At 43.5% G+C, this 17,523-nt stretch overlaps 2 protein-coding genes across 7 annotated transcripts in view; one reads left to right on the forward strand and one right to left on the reverse strand.

The window, feature by feature from the left end:
- The window catches only part of LNX1 (ligand of numb-protein X 1), a 182,605-nt gene that overhangs the window by 67,095 nt on the left and 97,987 nt on the right, over window positions 1-17,523 (forward strand). For 4 of the 6 annotated variants that reach the window (XM_033214660.1, XM_033214659.1, XM_033214658.1 and 1 more), the window contains one exon: window positions 5,421-5,886. In XM_033214660.1, coding sequence (XP_033070551.1) covers window positions 5,507-5,886 — 380 coding nt within the window. In that variant the 5' untranslated portion in view covers window positions 5,421-5,506. Of the gene's footprint in view, window positions 1-3,169; window positions 3,244-5,420; window positions 5,887-13,479; window positions 15,319-17,523 lie in introns of those variants that run through there. The other 2 variants (XM_033214662.1, XM_033214663.1) reach the window with 2 other exon arrangements.
- Window positions 2,951-4,357, reverse strand: LOC117085613 (COMM domain-containing protein 5). Its single transcript, XM_033214689.1, has one exon. It carries the CDS (start codon window positions 3,934-3,936, stop codon window positions 3,097-3,099), a length of 840 nt encoding a protein of 279 aa, XP_033070580.1. The 5' UTR covers window positions 3,937-4,357; the 3' UTR covers window positions 2,951-3,096.

The raw sequence follows: 17,523 nt of genomic DNA on the forward strand, positions 1-17,523 counted from the left end.
TTTATTTTTCCGGGTGCTTTTCAGCACTAGATTGGTGGTTTTGGCTACATATATCTCTAAAAGTCACCTCTGGTTTCTGTCCCATTCCAGATCAGAAACAAGAAGGAAAGGGTGATTCCTAAGGCACAACAGGGTTATACCAAAAAAGTGTAAGATTTCCACCCTACCCATGATACACGTACATAAGGAGGGAATCAATCCATTCCACTACTCTTTCTTACTCTAAACTGCCAAAACACCGTATCACAGCTCTGTCTGCTTACTTCATCCAGGGCCAGAGATGCTGATGGCTGATACGTTCAGTAAATTTACATGGACACAAAGCTGACAAGCCCTCTCTCTTACTTTTGGTGGGAGAAACTAGTTTACCTTTTAAGGCTTAATGATTTTTAATAATTTCTTCTCCATTCAACAGCAAGGCTCTGATATGTCTGAAAACATGATACATCATACATGTTTATAAGCTATACACTGCAAATAAGAACCACCAGGGAGCTATTAATCATATTTTTTAAGTCTACCTAGTTCTTTCCCTTAGAGCCAAAACTGCTTGTTCAGTCAATTATCTCATAATCTGTTTCTATTCATGTAGGCTTTATTTAGTCTAAAATAAAGTCAGAAAATATATACAGCAGTGTTTACATTAACATTATATTAAGAATTTGGTTTATCCACATGGGTAAGTGCCAGGGAATTCAAATTGCTCTCAGAAAGAAAAAGAAAGGAAGGGAAAAGATAAAAGAAAATTGGAGTTGGAGCTAAATCTGCCATTTTTGCTTACTCCCTCCATTCATTCTACTTCAGCACTCAGTGAAATCAAGGAATCTTTTTCTTCAGAGATCTTTGACGTATCTACAGTCCTGGACCCCATAATGACGTTTTGGTCGATGACAGACTCCACATATGATGGTGATCCCATAAGATTAACATACTGTTTTTACTGTACCTTTTCTATGTTTAGGTATATAAATACTTACCATTGTGTTACAGTTGCCTACAGTATTCAGTACAGTTACATACTGTACAGGCTTGCAGTGACAGCCATAGACTACACATTTATATGATGTATAGTCAGCTATACCATGAAGCTGTGTGCAAGTACAGTCTCTGATGTTCACCCAAGGACCGAATCACCTAACAATGCACCTCTCGGAACATATCACCATCATTAAGCGACACATGATTCTACTTGCAATGGAGCCTGAAGAAATTTAAAGGCTTCTAATTTCCTGGGTGTCTTGTATTTAATGAGTTACATTATTGGGATTCTGACTAGCCATAATCAAGAAAGATGCTGGGAGACAAAGTAGGGAAGTAGGAGCAGAAACTTGGAGTCAGACAGCCCCTGCCCATTTTGTTTCTTTTTTTTGGTGTGATTGACAAGTTATTTACCCTCCGCCTTTCAGTTTCCTCATCTGTTAAAACATAACAAAACAAAACAAAACAAGAAACGAACTAATTAAAACTGTGGCCGTTTGTGAGGATTGAAAAACGTAATATACTGTAATATAATAAGGCCCCTAGCACAGTGCCTGGCACCTGGTAAATGTTCAAAGAACTGTTAGATGAAAAAAGGATTTTCCCCAAACATCTGATCATCAAAAACAAAACAAAACATAAAAACCCCACTTGATTAGCACAGAATCATAGAACTCTGTTTCTAGAAGGGACTGTTGCACACGATCTAGTCTGGTAGTTTGCAAGTTTTTTTAAAAGCTAGTATTCTTTGAACAGAATATTAAGAGGAACCTGATGCATTAAGGAAATAATGGCAGGCTGGGTGTGGTGGCTCATGTCTGTAACCCTAGAACTTTAGGAGGCCAAGATGGGAGGATTGCTTGAGGCCAGGAGTTCAAGACCAGCCTGGTCAACATAGTGAGACCCCATTTAAAAAATAAATAAATAATAATAATAATAATAATAATGGCAGAGCTGGAGGAGTAGGCAAAGCTCCCCCTTGGTTTCCTCGTATCTCCATTCCCTTGAAAGATCTGGAAGCATCTGATGACTTCTACAGCACAGTTTGAAAAATGAAAATCTGGTCCAATGCCACCATTTCACCAATAAGGGAATGGCCCAGAAACATGAAGTTGTATTTTCAGTGGTATGACCACACTGCAGCCCGAATTTATCTTCCCCTACAGCATCATGAGAAAGAATAACTAAGACCGTAGCATGTGGGACTATATGGCCGAACACTACAGAGAAGCTTTAAAAGACTTAGAGCTTTAGTTCATCCTGTGTGCACCTTTTTTCCCCTGTAGATGGTAGATGATAATCTTCTGCGTGGTCCATTTCCATTTTCATGTTTGTTTTTCGACTGTTTCTGGTGTCACTTAAAGTATATCCTGTGAGATTCCAGTACTTTCTAACAGCCTTGAGGACAATTAGCAGCTGCCTAGATTTCCTTGAAACAACTTCGCCCCCTCCTGTACCCTCTTTTTTTGCCTTCTGTGGTCCTATCGATGCTAAATAAAATGCTACAATTTTCTAAATGTTTTTATATTAAGGGCATTTACCAGCAACCTCTTCACTAGAGTGTCCTCTCAGGCATATTACTGCAGTACAGAAATGTAAACAACAAAGCTGACTCTATGAAAGCCTGAAGTCAATGTATTTTCTTTTTGAGATAAGTCTATGTTTGTACAAACAACCTCCGACTTTATTTGGAAAAGAAAAGAGATATAATACAGTTTATGACTGCTGGGCTCTTTCCAAATGTGGCTAATTTCCTGTTAGGTTATTCATGTGTCTTTATGTTCTTGTGGAAAGCGTAAGGTCTTTTACTTTTGGAAAAGAGGAAAGTTGAGTTGGGGCTGAGGGAAGAGGCAGGTTTCTTTTTCAAAAAAAATTTTTATTATTTATTTTATAATATTTCCCCTCCCCTCAGCCCCACTAGAATGTCAGCTCTGTGAGGTCAGGGATTTAAGGCAGAAGAATCAAAATGCCCAACCGAAAATACAAGATCTACAAAAGCACCTGGATGAAGAGCCTGCCTCATGGGAAGGGCAGGGCTGTCCTGGGAAGAGTCAGCTCCACTTTGGCGCCTTCTGAGGTGTCCAAGCCGGACCTGAATGGGACTGGTCATGTGAGGGGTCAGTCCTGCAGGCCGCACTCACACCTCTTCTCCAGATCTGCCATCTCCTTTAGGACCAGGACCATGCTGTACCGCAGCTCCTGGAACTTGGCTGTGGGGACCTCGAAGCGGTCTATGAGGAAGCGGTCTATGGGGACCTCGAAGAGGTATGCTAACCCATCTGAAAGCTTCAACTGCATCAGGACGTTCAGCTGCAGGGAGCGAGCCAGGGCACTGGTGGAGATTGTCACATCCACCCACCACTGAAAGTCAGCAACATGGGGCAGCCGAGCCCCTGGCTGCTGGGCCACAGAATAAAGGATGGGTCGCTGGCTCCCAAATACGACGCTGGCCAAGTCCCCGACCAGGTCTTGGGGGATGCAGAGCTCCTGGAGCTGGTCCCTGAAGGTGTTGGGCTTCAGGCTGGTGGAGCGCAGATGGAGGGCCTGCTGGAGCAGTGTGTGCATGCCTGCCAGCAGGACACCCAGCCACTCCTCTGGCAGGTTGGCACTGACCCCAAGACACTGCACAGCCTCTCGGCAGTCCTCCCCTTGCAGGCTGCTGACCACAAACTTCAGCAATTTTCTGAACGTGCTCCTGTTTAGGTCCCCTAGTAGCTGGGCCATTGCTGCCACCTCTGGAGGAAGCTGGGCCCCCAATAAACTCACTTGGCCACTGTGACTATCACCAGGATGATGCAGGTACAGAGCTGCAGCCCCCACATCAGATACTGCTGCTGCTTCCTCCTTGATCAGCAAGCCCAGAGGGTCGGTCCCAAATGCAGACACCTGGTGCCAACGATCCCCAGTCAATGCAGCCAAAAGCGGGCCTGGTCCCGAGGCGGGATTCTTAATCACCATGAAAGTTGACCCAGAGCCCTAGTTTGCACTGGACTCCTACTTGTGTGCATCTCCATGTCACCTCTGGAATTGGGACTCCCTGAGGGCAGAAGCATATCCTTTAAGTCTCTCTCAAAGGTCTGCATATCCAACTCACGACCTAGCTCAGAGTTGGTGCTTGAAAACTATTTATTGACTGTCTACCCAAGGGACTTCCTAGATGCAAAGCAAGCATGTTAAAAAACTTGATTATTGTTGACTCCTATCTATGTTAAAGGAAAATATGTATTGTGATAGTATTCTACTGTTTAAAAGTAATATCTAGGGTGGGCATGGGGGCTCACACCTGTAAACCCAGCACTTTGGGAGGCCAAGGCATGTGGATCTCTTGAGGCCAGGAGTTCAAGACCAGCCTGGTCAACACGGCGAAACCCTGTCTCTACTAAAATACAAAAATTAGCCAGGCATGGTGGTGTGTGCCTGTAATCCTAGCTACTCAGGAGGCTGAGGCAGGAGAATCACTTGAATCTGGGAGGCAGCAGTTGCAGTGAGCAGAGATCATGCCACTGCGCTCTAGCCTGGGCAACAGAGCAAGAGTCCATCTAAAAAAAAAAAAAGAAAGCAATATCTAATGGAATAAAAGAGTCCTATTAGAACAAAGCTTAAAGGTACCTTATAGGAGCTCTAGCTTTCAGTTTCTGGGCTACCAGAGCTAGACTAGAGACAATGAATTCAGTAACAAATACGTGTAAGAATTATTGAGTGCCTAGTATGTAGTAAATACAAATCTAAGAGCTTTATGTATCATATCTCATTTCATCCCCACAAGAGTTCTATGAAGTAGCCTGTGATTATCCCCATTTTACAGATGTGAAAACAGTCTGAAATCACTGGCCCATAGTGGTGGGATTTGAACCCAGACAATGTGTCCAGAGCCCACTTAGCCGCTAATGACCAACCGAGTGAAATGCATACAGGAGACAACAGTGCATTTATCATAGTGAAAATATGAAAGGCTCAGCGACACTATTTCCTCTCAGATGACTTAGTTGAAAGCTCTGATCTCCTACATTTTCTGAGTTTAGGAGAAAGATGGGGAAGAAAGATAAGAGCCATCACAGTATTAACTGTTTTGTTTTTTTTTCTTGTCCTGATCTGACAAGAATTTTATAAATCACTGATCTATTTAATTTTCTTAACAAATTACATTTTTTAGAGTTACTTTAGGCATTTCCCAGATACTTTCCAAATGATTCTTACCACACCAATGTGAGGATGTTAAAGGTGAACATTATTCCTACTGGCATGTGTGGGAAAAGAGAGGCACGAGGAGGCCATGGGGCTTGCCCAAGGTCCTGTCAGTTACTCCAGAGTGGACATTAAACCCTGGCTTTCTGAATCGTAGCTCAATTCGCCATGCACTGGCAGCACTGTCTCATGTCTACCATAAGCATAAGTCTTTCATGTGCTGGGAGGCAAAAGTGAGCCTTCTTGTTTTCTTTTAGGTGTGTGAATGGCTCCTAGATCTTGACTTGCTCCTGAGGAAATATTGTGTGACTGAGTTTCCTGTTATACTGTGCTCCAATCGACCATGAACCAGCCAGAGTCTGCCAATGACCCTGAACCCCTGTGTGCAGTGTGCGGCCAAGCCCACTCCCTGGAGGAAAACCACTTCTACAGCTACCCGGAGGATGTGGATGATGACCTCATCTGCCACATCTGCCTGCAGGCTTTGCTGGACCCCCTGGACACTCCATGTGGACACACCTACTGCACCCTTTGCCTCACCAACTTCCTGGTGGAGAAGGACTTCTGCCCCATGGATCGCAAGCCTCTGGTTCTGCAGCACTGCAAGAAGTCTAGCATCCTGGTCAACAAACTCCTCAACAAGCTGCTGGTGACCTGCCCATTTAGGGAGCACTGCGCCCAGGTATTGCAGCGCTGCGACCTCGAGCATCACTTTCAAACCAGGTAGGTCCCCCACCAGTGAGCTGGGAAGCCCCGCCCCCAAGGGGGACAGCTGGACCCCTCCACCCCCCAGTCTCCTGAGGGGTTGCAACCAACAAAATGATCCATTCAAAATAAAAAAAACACATAGGTGTTTATGGTCATGGTTCAGTGTGAGGAAATAGCATTTGGTGGAGTTGCGTTGTGTGTGTGTGTTTATGGGATTTTTTTTTATTGTAATAAAATGTAACATAAAGTTTACCATTTTTAACCACTGTGAGTATACAGTTCAGTGGTATTAAGTACTTTCATGTATTGTGCAACTATCACCACCATCCATCTCTAGAAATTTTTCATCTTCCATAATGGAAACTCCATATCCATTAAACACAAACTCCCCATTCCACCTTCCCCCAGTCCCTGGCAGCCACCATTCCACTTTTTGTCTCCATGAATATGCTCTAAGTGCTTCATATCAATGACATCATATGGTATTTATCCTTTTGCGACCAGCTCATCTCATGTGTGTATGTTGTGAAATGTGAAATATGCCAGAGAGGGCATATGAGCAGCTTTCTCTGAGGCTCATGGGTCCCAGAAGTATTTCCTGATAGGCGCTGCTTGCTTTTTCACTTACGAAAAAAAGGTGCCCCAGTTTGACCCTTGATTATTAGAATTTCCTTTGTATTGGAATTAACAAGGCACAACTGTCCTTTGAGAAGGTGTGAGGTGTTCTCAATTAAGTTTTAAAAGGAGAAATTTAGGAAATTTTTGTCCTCCAAGCAATTTGTTCTGCTAACTTTGTGGTCAAGTTGCTAAGTTGTGCATGCACGCACACGCCCACCCACACACCGCACCCACAGTGGTGGCAGAATTCTGGTGTGACTGCCGCTGCTGATGCCTAACATCACCTGTTCCATCTGGCTTCCTCTTATTTTGTCCACTTACATTGTCATGTCCCTGGGCATGAGAACATTTAAAGTGCTTAATAAAGAGTGAACAATCATACCACAATTATTTTGTAACAGGAAATTTGGAAGCTGGTGTTTATCCTGGTTCCTGTCATGACAAGGGCAGGAGGCAGGTGCAGGTTTTTTTTTTTTTTTAAAGGTTACATACCTTAGGTCATGAATCTGAGTCTTTGTCTTTTGGGACTTGCATGTATTCTCTAATGTGGAAGTTTGCATCAAAAGCAATGGCCTGGGTGTAGTGCTTAGCTTGTGTTTTTCACACTCATTATGTCAGTGAATTCATTTTTCTCCCCAAGATGTTGAGCCAGATGCTTCCACCTCAGGTTTTTGGGTTGCAGCTGTCATTGCTGGTGTTTAAACTAGGATGCCCTACCTCCCTCATTCCCCAGAAGCAGATGTGGTTAAAGGAGGAGTAGGTAGGGTAGTCTATTTGTGACCTTTGCTGAAAGTTTTGCCTAGGTATGAGAGACGTTGGTAGGAAAGAAGTAGGTCTGGAGTCAAAGGCGAGGTAGATGCCAACAGGAGTTGGCACAGAGCCATGTTCAAGAGTGGGGGCCACATTGGGCAGGGGGATGAGGGGAACAAGGAGGAGAAAGAACCCAGTAGAGCTCCCTCCACCCTCACCATGGTCCCGTGTTCCTGATATGTTGCAGCTATACATTTGTGCTGGGGAGCTGTGTTCATTTCTTGTTGCTGCTGTAACAAATCACAAACTTAGTGACTTAAAACAAACCAAAGTACTGGGCGCACTGGCTCACACCTGTAATCCCAGCACTTTGAGAGGCTGAGGCAGGAGGATCACTTGAGTCCAGGAGCTTGAGACCAGCCTGGACAACATAGCAAAAGACCCCATCTCTATAAAAAATTTAAAAATTAGACCTGGTGATGTGTGCCTACAGTTTTAGTGAATCAGGAGGCTAAAGTGGGAGGATTGCTTGAGCCTGGGAGTTGAGGCTGAAGTGAGCTGTGATGCGCCACTGTACTCCAGCCTAAGTGACAAAGAGGCTGTCTCAAAAAAAGAAGTAACAAATTTGTTATCATACAGTTTTGAGGGTCAGAAGTCTAACATACATCTTGGTGGACTAACATTGAGATGTCAGCAGAGTAGCATTCCTGTTGGCTTCAGGGCAGAATCCCTTTCCTTGCCTCTTCCAGCTTCTAGTGCTGCCTGTCTTCCTTGGCTCATGGCCCCTTCTTCCATCTTCAGAGCCAGCCGCATAGCATCTTCCAGGCGCTCTCTGGCTTCTGCTTCCATCCTCATATCTCCTTCTGTGACTCTGAGCCTCCTGCCTCCCTCCTATAAGAACTCATGTGACTACCTTGGGCCCACCTGGATAATCCAAGATGGCTTCTTCATCTCAAGATTCTTAATTTATGTGGGGCGTGGAGGCTCACACCTGTAATCCCAGCACTTTGGGAGGTGGAGGCAGACAGATCACTTGAGATCAGGAGTTTGAGACCAATTTAGCTAACATAGTGAAACCCTGTCTCTACTAAAAATATAAAAATTGCTGGGCATGGTGGCCTAAGCCTACAATCCCAGCTACTTGGGAGGCTGAGGCATGAGAATCACTTGAACCCAGGAGGCAGAGGCTGCCGTAAGCCAAGATTGCACCACTGCACTCCAGCCTGGGCAACAGAGCAAGACTCCATCTCAAAAAAAAAAAAAAGATTCTTAATTACATCTGCAAAGTCCCTTTTGCCATGTGAAGTGATATTCTCAGAGGTTCTGAGAATTAGGAGCTGGACATCTTTGGGGAATATTCTGCCCACCCCAGGAGTAAGAGTGGGGAGACAGAAGACAGTATTGGAGGCATCCTCTGGGGAGAAAGTCAGAACTCAGCGGCGACTCCTCATTCCTTCATCCAGGACTGTTTTGGGGCTGAGAGTGCTTCTAAAAATAGGGAGAAGATAGTGCATGGATCCGAGGGTTAGGCCAGAAGGGAGGGGGGGAAGGGGAAGGGCTAGGAGGAGACTGTTGGAAATCTGTGAGGTCTTCAGGAGAAAGATGACACAGGTGCCCCTCAGCTGCCTGAAGCGGACAGGGAATTTCATTCACCCTTAGCCCATGCAGCCTGTGTGACCCACACACACCTCAAGGAAGGCCGAGATAGAAGCCTGATGAACACTCAGCTGATAATGAGATGCACATTTGGAAAACGGCAGTGAGGAGAGAACCCAAAACTGAAAGTGAGTTACCTTTTTAAGTTGCACCCTCTGAGTGAGTCCTTCACAGGCACCCACAGCAGCTCTCTGGAGAGGACGCCCCCACATCAGGGAGGCGTGGGCCTCAACACATGCTCTCAAGCCTCCACACTTCTGCTTCCTAAGTAGGTTGAAAACATTTCCAAAAATATGTTGTATGTATTAGTCACCATATGCCTAATATACAGTCCTTCGCCTCCCACCCCCTGGACGTTTTATTGGCAAGGATTAAGAATTTGAAGCTAACCTGCCTGGGCGCGGTGGCCCATGCCTGTAATCCCAGCATTTTGGGAGGCCAAGGCGGGCGGATCACGAGGTCAGGAGTTCGAGACCAGCCTGACCAAAATGGTGAACCCCGTCTCTACCAAAAATTTAAAAATTAACCAGGCGTGGTGATGGGTGCCTGTAATCCCAACTACTCAGGAAGCTGAGGTAGGAGAATCGCTGGAACCTGGGAGGCGGAGGTTGCAGTGAGCTGAGGTCATGCCACTATACTCCAGCCTGGGTGACAAAGTGAGACTCTGTCTCAAAAAAAAAAAAAAAAAAAAAAAAATTTGAAGCTAACCTAGAACCAGACTGTGGATCTCTCTTGGGCTTTGGGCCTGTAATGGGCCAGTAGGCCCCCTCTTCCTCCCCTTAGGAGGGATATTAAGAAGAATACTTAAGAAGTAGTTATTACCTCTGGAGTCCCTTGAATTTAGAAAACTAAGAGGCAAGTGTTTCTGTGAGGCCTCCAGGCTGGTGGCCGCTTGTACGGGAGTCTTGTCATAGCTTTTGTTTATAAATTTTGCATTGGTTTGCTTGATCTTTAACATTGCTTTATTCAATAAATATGCATCTAAATATAATTGTTTTACTTTTTTTTATTTATTTATTTTGAGATGGAATCTCACTCTGTCGCCCAGGCTGGAGTGCAGTGGTGTGATCTCGGTTCACTGCAAGCTCTGCCTCCCGGATTCATGCCATTCTCCTGCCTCAGCCTCCCGAGTAGCTGGGAATACAGGCGCCTGCCACCATACCCGGCTAAGTTTTTGTATTTTAAGTAGGGACAGGTTTTTACCATGTTAGCCAGGATGGTCTCGATCTCCTGACCTTGTGATCTGCCTTGGCCTCTCAAAGTTCTGGGATTACAGACTTAAGTCACTGCACCAGGCCCAAATTTTATTTTTTCAATTGACATATACATATTGTATATATTTATGGTGTACAATATGATGTTTTAAAATATGTATATATTGTGGAATGGCTAAAGCAAGCCAATCGACATGCATTACCTCACATATGTACCATTTTTGTGATAAAAACACTTACAATGTACTCAGTAATTTTCTACTGCACAATACATTGTTATTAACTATAATCACCTTGTTGTACAATAATCTCCTGAATTTATGCTTCCTGTCTAACTGAAATTTCTGCACCTGTTACCCAACAGGAGACTTAAGTCAGGGTACAGGCAAACAGCGTCACATCTTTAAACAACTGCTGCCTGTTTTCTCCAGAATGCGTTTCATTTGTAAATAATACTTGTCTACTAAATATAAATACTTGAGCAAAACATTTAGGACTGGCTGTAGGTATGCACGACTGGCTAGATCATTGATTACTTGGACAACTGTTTCTGCTTTCAGACTAGAGAGCTCTTGTATGGGAATAAATCTGAGTTTGGAGCTAGCAGTTTGAACCTTCTGGCTAATTCTGTTGATTTCTGCCCTCTTAGATGCTTACAGACTCCCATCACATGGGTCTACTGTAGAGAATTCCCAGGGGGAGATGGACTTATTGAGTTGAATGGCAGCCTTCCTAACTGGAGGCCATTACCAGTATGTAGTGGGGCCCCTGCAGACGGCCCATCTGCTCATCTCTCTTGACCTAGACTTTCAATGTCTGGAAGTGTGTGTGGAAGCCAAGCTTTTACTTCTTGATCCTGAGCGAGACTTATTTTAGGCTCAAGACCACATTTTCATTGTGTAATTTCATCATCTACATACACAGTATTTAGCAAGGATTCACAATAGGGTCAGGCCCTAAATGAAAGAAAAATAAGTTGTGATTTCTGCCTCTAAGGAAATGACCTTTGAAAGGTAAAAGAAAGAAGTTGAAAACACACGTGAATAGTTTCATAGAACAAGTCACTTTGCCCTTTATTTTCTCTCCTTTTTCCTTTTTTTTCTTTTTTTTTTTTTTAAGTTCTGGGATACACGTACAGAATGTGCAGGTTTGTTACATAGGTGTATGTGTGCCATGGTGGTTTGCTGTACCTACTCTTTTATTTCCTAAAAATGGAAGATAATAAAACTGACCCTCCTCAAGTATTTTCTAGTATGAATACAGAGTTCATTGTTCAATAATTTGAAAAGAGCCATGAATAAAGACGTGATGTAATTGGCCCAAGACACACGTGGCTGAAGGCTGGCTGGGAATATTTTCCTCATTAACTTTGTATCCAATGTCCTGGGAGTTTCTTCTCCAAAGATCTACCCTGGAACCTCTGCTGACCTTTACTTCCATCCAGGGTAGTGTGTTCAGGACAACACAGCCAGCTGTCTACAACGTGGGAAAGACTTTATTGAAAGAAGAAATACAGGGAGGGCCGGGCACAGTGGCTTGTAATCCCAGCACTTTGGGAGGCCGCGGTGGGCAGATCACAGGATCAAGAGATCAAGACCATCCTGGCCAACATGGTGAAACCTCATCTCTACTAAAAATACAAAAATTAGCTGGGCATCATAGTGCATGCCTGTAGTCCCAGCTACTCAGGAGGCTAAGGCAGGAGAATCGCTTGAACCCGGGAGACAGAGGTTGCAGTGAGCCAAGATTGCACCACTGCACTCCAGTCTGGTGACAGAGTGAGACTCCACCTCAAAAAAAAAAAGAAAGAAAAGAAAAGAAATACAGGGGACTATTACCTATGAAAAGTAGGCATGTACTAGTCTTGCTGGTCATTTCAGCCGGACTAAACATCTCATAATAATTGTGCTTTGACATACAACCTTACTGCGACCTTCTAACTCTGAACCCAACATTTTCCTGGCCCCTAAATAAAACCTGTTTAGTGAAGAGAAAAAAACAAGAAAATAGGAGATGATCAGTGATATCTGAGATAACATTTAAGGATAAATAGGACAGCCAGGCAAAGAATAGGGCAAGGATTAGAGTTAGGGCTGTTTACTGGCAAGGAAGCCATGGAGCAATCTCTGTCCATTTGAGGTAGGGTTTTAGCCCCAAGGGATTGTATTAATTAGGATTACATCAGATGGCAGGTAATAGAAAATTATGTTATATTGGTTTAACGAGGTAGAAGTTTTGTTTTTCTCATGTAACACAAAGCCTAGGGGTGGGAAGCCCAGGATTACTATGATTTTGCCATGACATGATGCCAGCAGGAATCGGTTTAGCTTTCATCCTCAAGTTTGTCACCTCACGGTCTCAAAATGGCTGCATGCTTCAGTGTCATGTACAAGTTCCAGGTAGAAAGAATTAGGCAGGCAAGGAAAAATACGATGTGCCAATGGAGACACCTCCCTTTAAAGAGGCTTCTGAGATGCCTTACCCAGTAATTTTTACTTATACCTCATTAGTCACTATTGTGTTATACCACTGCCCATCTGTGAGACAGTCTATGTGTAGTACCAGCATAAACAAAACCTGGGTTCTGTTATAAGGAAGAAGGGGAGATTAAATATTTGATAGACAACCAGCAGTGGTTGCAATAGTGACATAAAAAAAAACAGAAAACCTTACGTTAATGTTTATATTGCAGTCACATTAATTAATTTCATCCCCTTTAAATGCAAGGTGGTGAATGGGCAGGCATCCTTTTTTAATAAAAGATGTATCAAATGTCAGAAGCAATCTGACATGTCCAAGATCGTCAGAAATAAAATCGAATACCAATATGAAGTCCACGACCTTTATAATACATCATGCTACTTAAGAATTCTGATCTATACAGGAGGTCTTGGACATCCAAGAAGAGTATGTTTCAGGACTTTGTGAAAGTCCATATTTAGGATAAAACTATAACATGTCACTTCCCTAATAGTATAGGAGGAAAGAAGGGATAAGAAAAGAGTAACAAAGCCTCTTGGAGATAGACGTTAAGCTTCCAGGTAGGTTCATTCAGTATCGCTAATAGTTGTTAGCAACAGTGGACCCAGGTACAGTGGCTCACACCTATAATCCTAGCTACTTGAAGGTTGAGGCAGGAATATTGCTTGAGACCAAAAGTTCAAGACCATCCTGGGCAACATAGAGGGACCCTCATCTCTGAAAAAGATTTAAATATATATATATATTTTTTTTTTAGCCAGGCATGGTGGCATGTACTTGTAGTCCCAGCTACTTGGGAGGCTGAGGCAGAAGGATTGCTTGAGCCCAGGAGTTCACCACTGCAGTGAGGTATAATTGTGCTATAGCACTACAGCCTGGGTGACAGAGCAAGACCGCCATCTCTGAAAAAAATAAAATACAATAACCTTAAGCTAATACTCATTAAGCCCTTTGTTGTTTATGGGCATTGCCTCATTTCACCTTCTTACCAGCACTCTGAGTTAAGCACTATTACTATTGTCTTTCTTTTACAGGGGAGGACATGAAGGTTCAGAAAGGTTAAGCAAACATGCCCAGTGTCATACAGCTAGTATATGGCAGAGCTAGAACTCTAATCTCAAGCTTCTCTAACCCCAGCACCTAAATATCAAACCTAACTTCCTTTCTACTGCTTTCCATGAGCTCTGACTCACTCTTGCAGAGCAGCCTTACAGAGAATAGAATTCCAATTTGGACCTCAACAAAATTATGAATGATTATATCCCATGTTTTATCAAGGTTGTTCATCTCCACTGTAAACTGTAGAAATTAAATCTGCACATTCTGAGAGTCTTCTGTATTTAAACTCTTTTAGCCCTGCCGCTGATGCCAAATTCCTAATGACTGCACAGTTCATCACAATTGGTCTCATCCTGTAGACTTTTCGCTGCTCGTCTTCTTGTGGAGTGGAGTTTGCTATCATGGCTTGGCTGTCATTAATGTGATGAATGTAATTATCCCTTTGAGCCATTTCTATTAAGATTCTGGTCTTGAGTTGGCAAAATGGAATTTAATCTTCTTGACTATGGGGTAAGGGAGCGTCCTGGGGGCTTCTGTGGCATTCCAGAGCTTAGGCCTGCAAAGAAGTCTTAGTGTTGAGGCCGGTAGCGCAGTCTCAAATCCCAGGTGTTAAGGCTGGAAGAGGGGAGGTGGCCTAGTCCCTGACAAACCAGGCAGGTAAGGCATAATTAGCGCCATTTCAAAGGTAAGGTGACTGAGGCTTGGGAGCTTAAATGAAACAGCTGGTTTCAGAGCGCAATTCAATCCCCCCAGGGAGAAGGAAGAATGGCGTGACTCATTTCCTCACCAAACAGGAACCTGTACGTTGTTTTGACAGAACTTTATGTCTATCCAGGCTCTTTGTTATTCAGACAGAGAATGGCACAGCCTATTCATCTCTAGAGCCAATTTTCAAAATTAGCAAGGACGCTGTCACTGTCGCATCTCTTTCATGTCAGTGTAGTCAAGATGGTGATCGGTGAAATGTTTTAAATTGTACTCTAAATGTACATACAGTGCTAGAGGAAGGTGGGGTTGGTTCCTATTTCAGCCACTCCTGTGTTATAATATCTGAATGCTTGCTTTAAGCTCAGATCTCCAGGCTGCTCCAAAGATGGGAATTTCTTACAGTGTCGCTCTAGCAAACTGGAGGGCAGCTTTTCATTGTTTAATTATTCACACGTGGGGTCTGAATGTGCCATGCTCATGCCCTCTTCCAACACACTTTAACTCCCAGCCTGTGTGCTCCCAGCCGGTGATGTAAATGTACCAGCTGCTTCCTAAGAACCAGTCCGCATCCTGCAGGAGGGGCTGGTTCCTTTCCTGGGCATCAGCCTGCCTGCTCTCAGCCTAAGCTCTCTCGCCAACCATGGTGGCTCCTTGCATTCCTACATCCTCTTATCTGAGAATCAGAGAGCATAATCTTCTTATGGGCCCGTGATTTATTAACGTGGCTTAATCTAACGGTTCTCAGTCAAATTCTTTATGATGTACTGATGGTGGGGGCGTGACAAGGTTTGCTTGAAGGAGCTTGGCTGGTTTGGGCCCTTGTAGCTGACAGAAGGCGGCCAGGGAGAAGGCAGCGCACTGCTCGGAGAATGAAGGCGCTTCTGTTGCTGGTCTTGCCTTGGCTCAGCCCTGCTAACTACATTGACAATGTGGGCAACCTGCACTTCCTGTACTCAGAACTGTGAGTCCCCTCTCTGTCCGTGCCTGTGTCTGTTTATGTGCCTAGTATGTTGGGGGTAGGACCCGAGTCCATTCCCTAGCGGATATGTCCATTTAGAGGAATACATTCTACACACACTAGATGCACTTGGACAAAGCGCCCTGCCAGCAGTTTAAAGCGGCATGCTTAGCTGTCTGTGACTTGACAAAAAAGCCCCATATTAACAGATGCAGTGCTTTCTCAACAAGGCATTTTTTTCCTGCTTCAGTGCCAATGCTGCTTTTTTTGGGGTACTCTTTTTCCTCAATAGATGTAACTTCTCTTCCTTCTGTAAATAGAACTGAAGAGCAGTTAAGAATAGAATTTGTACGCATAGATCTGCTGCCTCTGTTGGGTATTTATAATTGCAAACAGGCATCATCCCTTTATTGAGACAGTCTCTATACCTGAAAACAGGTATAGTGTCAGCAAAAAAAAAAAAAAAAAAAAAACCCAAAAACAAAACCTGTGTATTAAACATTTATATCCATGTTATTTTTATTTTTGATGCTTTTTAAACCTATGGCATACAAAGAAATATGCCTTGAGCACCCATATTTCCATTGCCTTGATTTAATGGTTAATATTTTGCCACATTTGCTTCATATATTTTTTTTGCTGCAATGGTCCAGAGCAAATTGTAGCCATCATGACATATCACCCCTAAATACATCATTGTGCATCTCTGAAAAATAAACACGATTTCCTACATGACCCATGTCCATTTTATGCAAGCAAATGCCTCATGTCACCAACCTCGAGTGATATTTTTCCAGCTCCTTTTGTTAGTAAGCTTTGAATAAGGATTACAGACTGATGTGAACGGCTTCTAGCAATCATATGAAAAGTGTTGCTGTGTGTGCCTCATGTTTGGAACATTTGTAAAAATGTATTTCTCCTTAGGAACCTAACCAGATGGGAAAAATAGCAGGGGTTGACTTATGTGTAAATTACAGTCAGTGAGCAAATGAAAACAGAGACTTTAAATAGAGTTCCTAGAGCCCAGATCAAAAAAGCTTGTCCGGTCACATTTAGATAGTGCTACCACCCATGACTCTGTGGTGGTAGCCCGTGCCTCCTTTGTAATTAGCTGGACCAGCCAATTTGTCTAACACAGCAGGTGCTCTTTGATAAATAGAGCTAGGTTCTTGGAAGCAGATCATTTGTTCTGCATTTCAGGATTATCTGGTCCCATCTTACTGGAATGTAACCCCAGGATCCAAGAGAAAGTATCTAGCTTAAATCTGAATCATGAGCATCTCTGAGGAAATAATGACCTTGCAGAAGCTTTTCTAGACAAACAGACAATGGCAGAGATTATGAAAAGGCTCATTCCTCTCTCAATGGATGCTGAGGTTGGGATCTTTGAAATTCAGTGCAATGATATTCTTCCCTGCCCACCCATTCCCATCCGCTATCCTTCTTCATTGCTATGTTGTTTTCCTAGGGCTGCTGTCATGAATTAACCCAAGTTGGGTATCTTAAAACAACAGAAATTTATTCTCCCACAGTTCTGGCATCCAGAAGCTTAAACTCAAGGTGTCAGCAAGGTCATGCTCCCTATGAAGGCTAAAGGGGAGAATGCTTTCTTGCATTCTTCTAGTTTTGTAGGGGGTGGGGGTGGCGCTGCAGGTGTTCCTTGGCTTGTGGCTGTGTAACTCTACCTCTGCCTCCAACTCTCTGTACATGGCCTTCTCCTCAGTGTCCTCTTCAATTCTCTTTGCCTTCTCCTCTTCTTATAAGGATACTTATCATTGGATTTAGGGCCTACTTGGATACTCTATGGTAATCTTATCTTGCGATCTTTAATTGCATCTATAAGACCCTTATTCCAAATACGGTCACGTTTACAGGTTCTGGGTAGACATCTTTTGGGGGCCACCACTCCACTGACTACAGATTCCTGCTATTCCTACACAAAGATTCCTGCTATTGAGGAATCTTTCCATTTGTTTACTTTCAGTTTTATAGCCTAATTGAAGGAAGGCCCTTATACTACTTAATAATTTTCTCTTCTACAAGTACATGAATCAAAGGCAACATTTTTACTGAATAACTGAATGGACACAAGGAATCTATGAAAGTATGATGCTAAGGAATTGCCAGGATGGTGTTTCCACATTTATCTGACTTTCTTAGAAGCTTCCAGTTGCTGTGTATGCTTTGTGAGAGAGTTCTGTGCAGCTG

This window comes from Trachypithecus francoisi, unplaced genomic scaffold, assembly GCF_009764315.1.
Source record: "Trachypithecus francoisi isolate TF-2019V2 unplaced genomic scaffold, Tfra_2.0 Lachesis_group1, whole genome shotgun sequence".
In the NCBI taxonomy this organism is placed as follows: domain Eukaryota; kingdom Metazoa; phylum Chordata; class Mammalia; order Primates; family Cercopithecidae; genus Trachypithecus; species Trachypithecus francoisi.

Coding starts and splice junctions, on each gene's coding strand:
- LOC117085613 (XM_033214689.1), bottom strand. CDS start 3,936: ATGGTGATTAAGAATCCCGCCTCGGGACCAGGCCCGCTTTTGGCTGCA.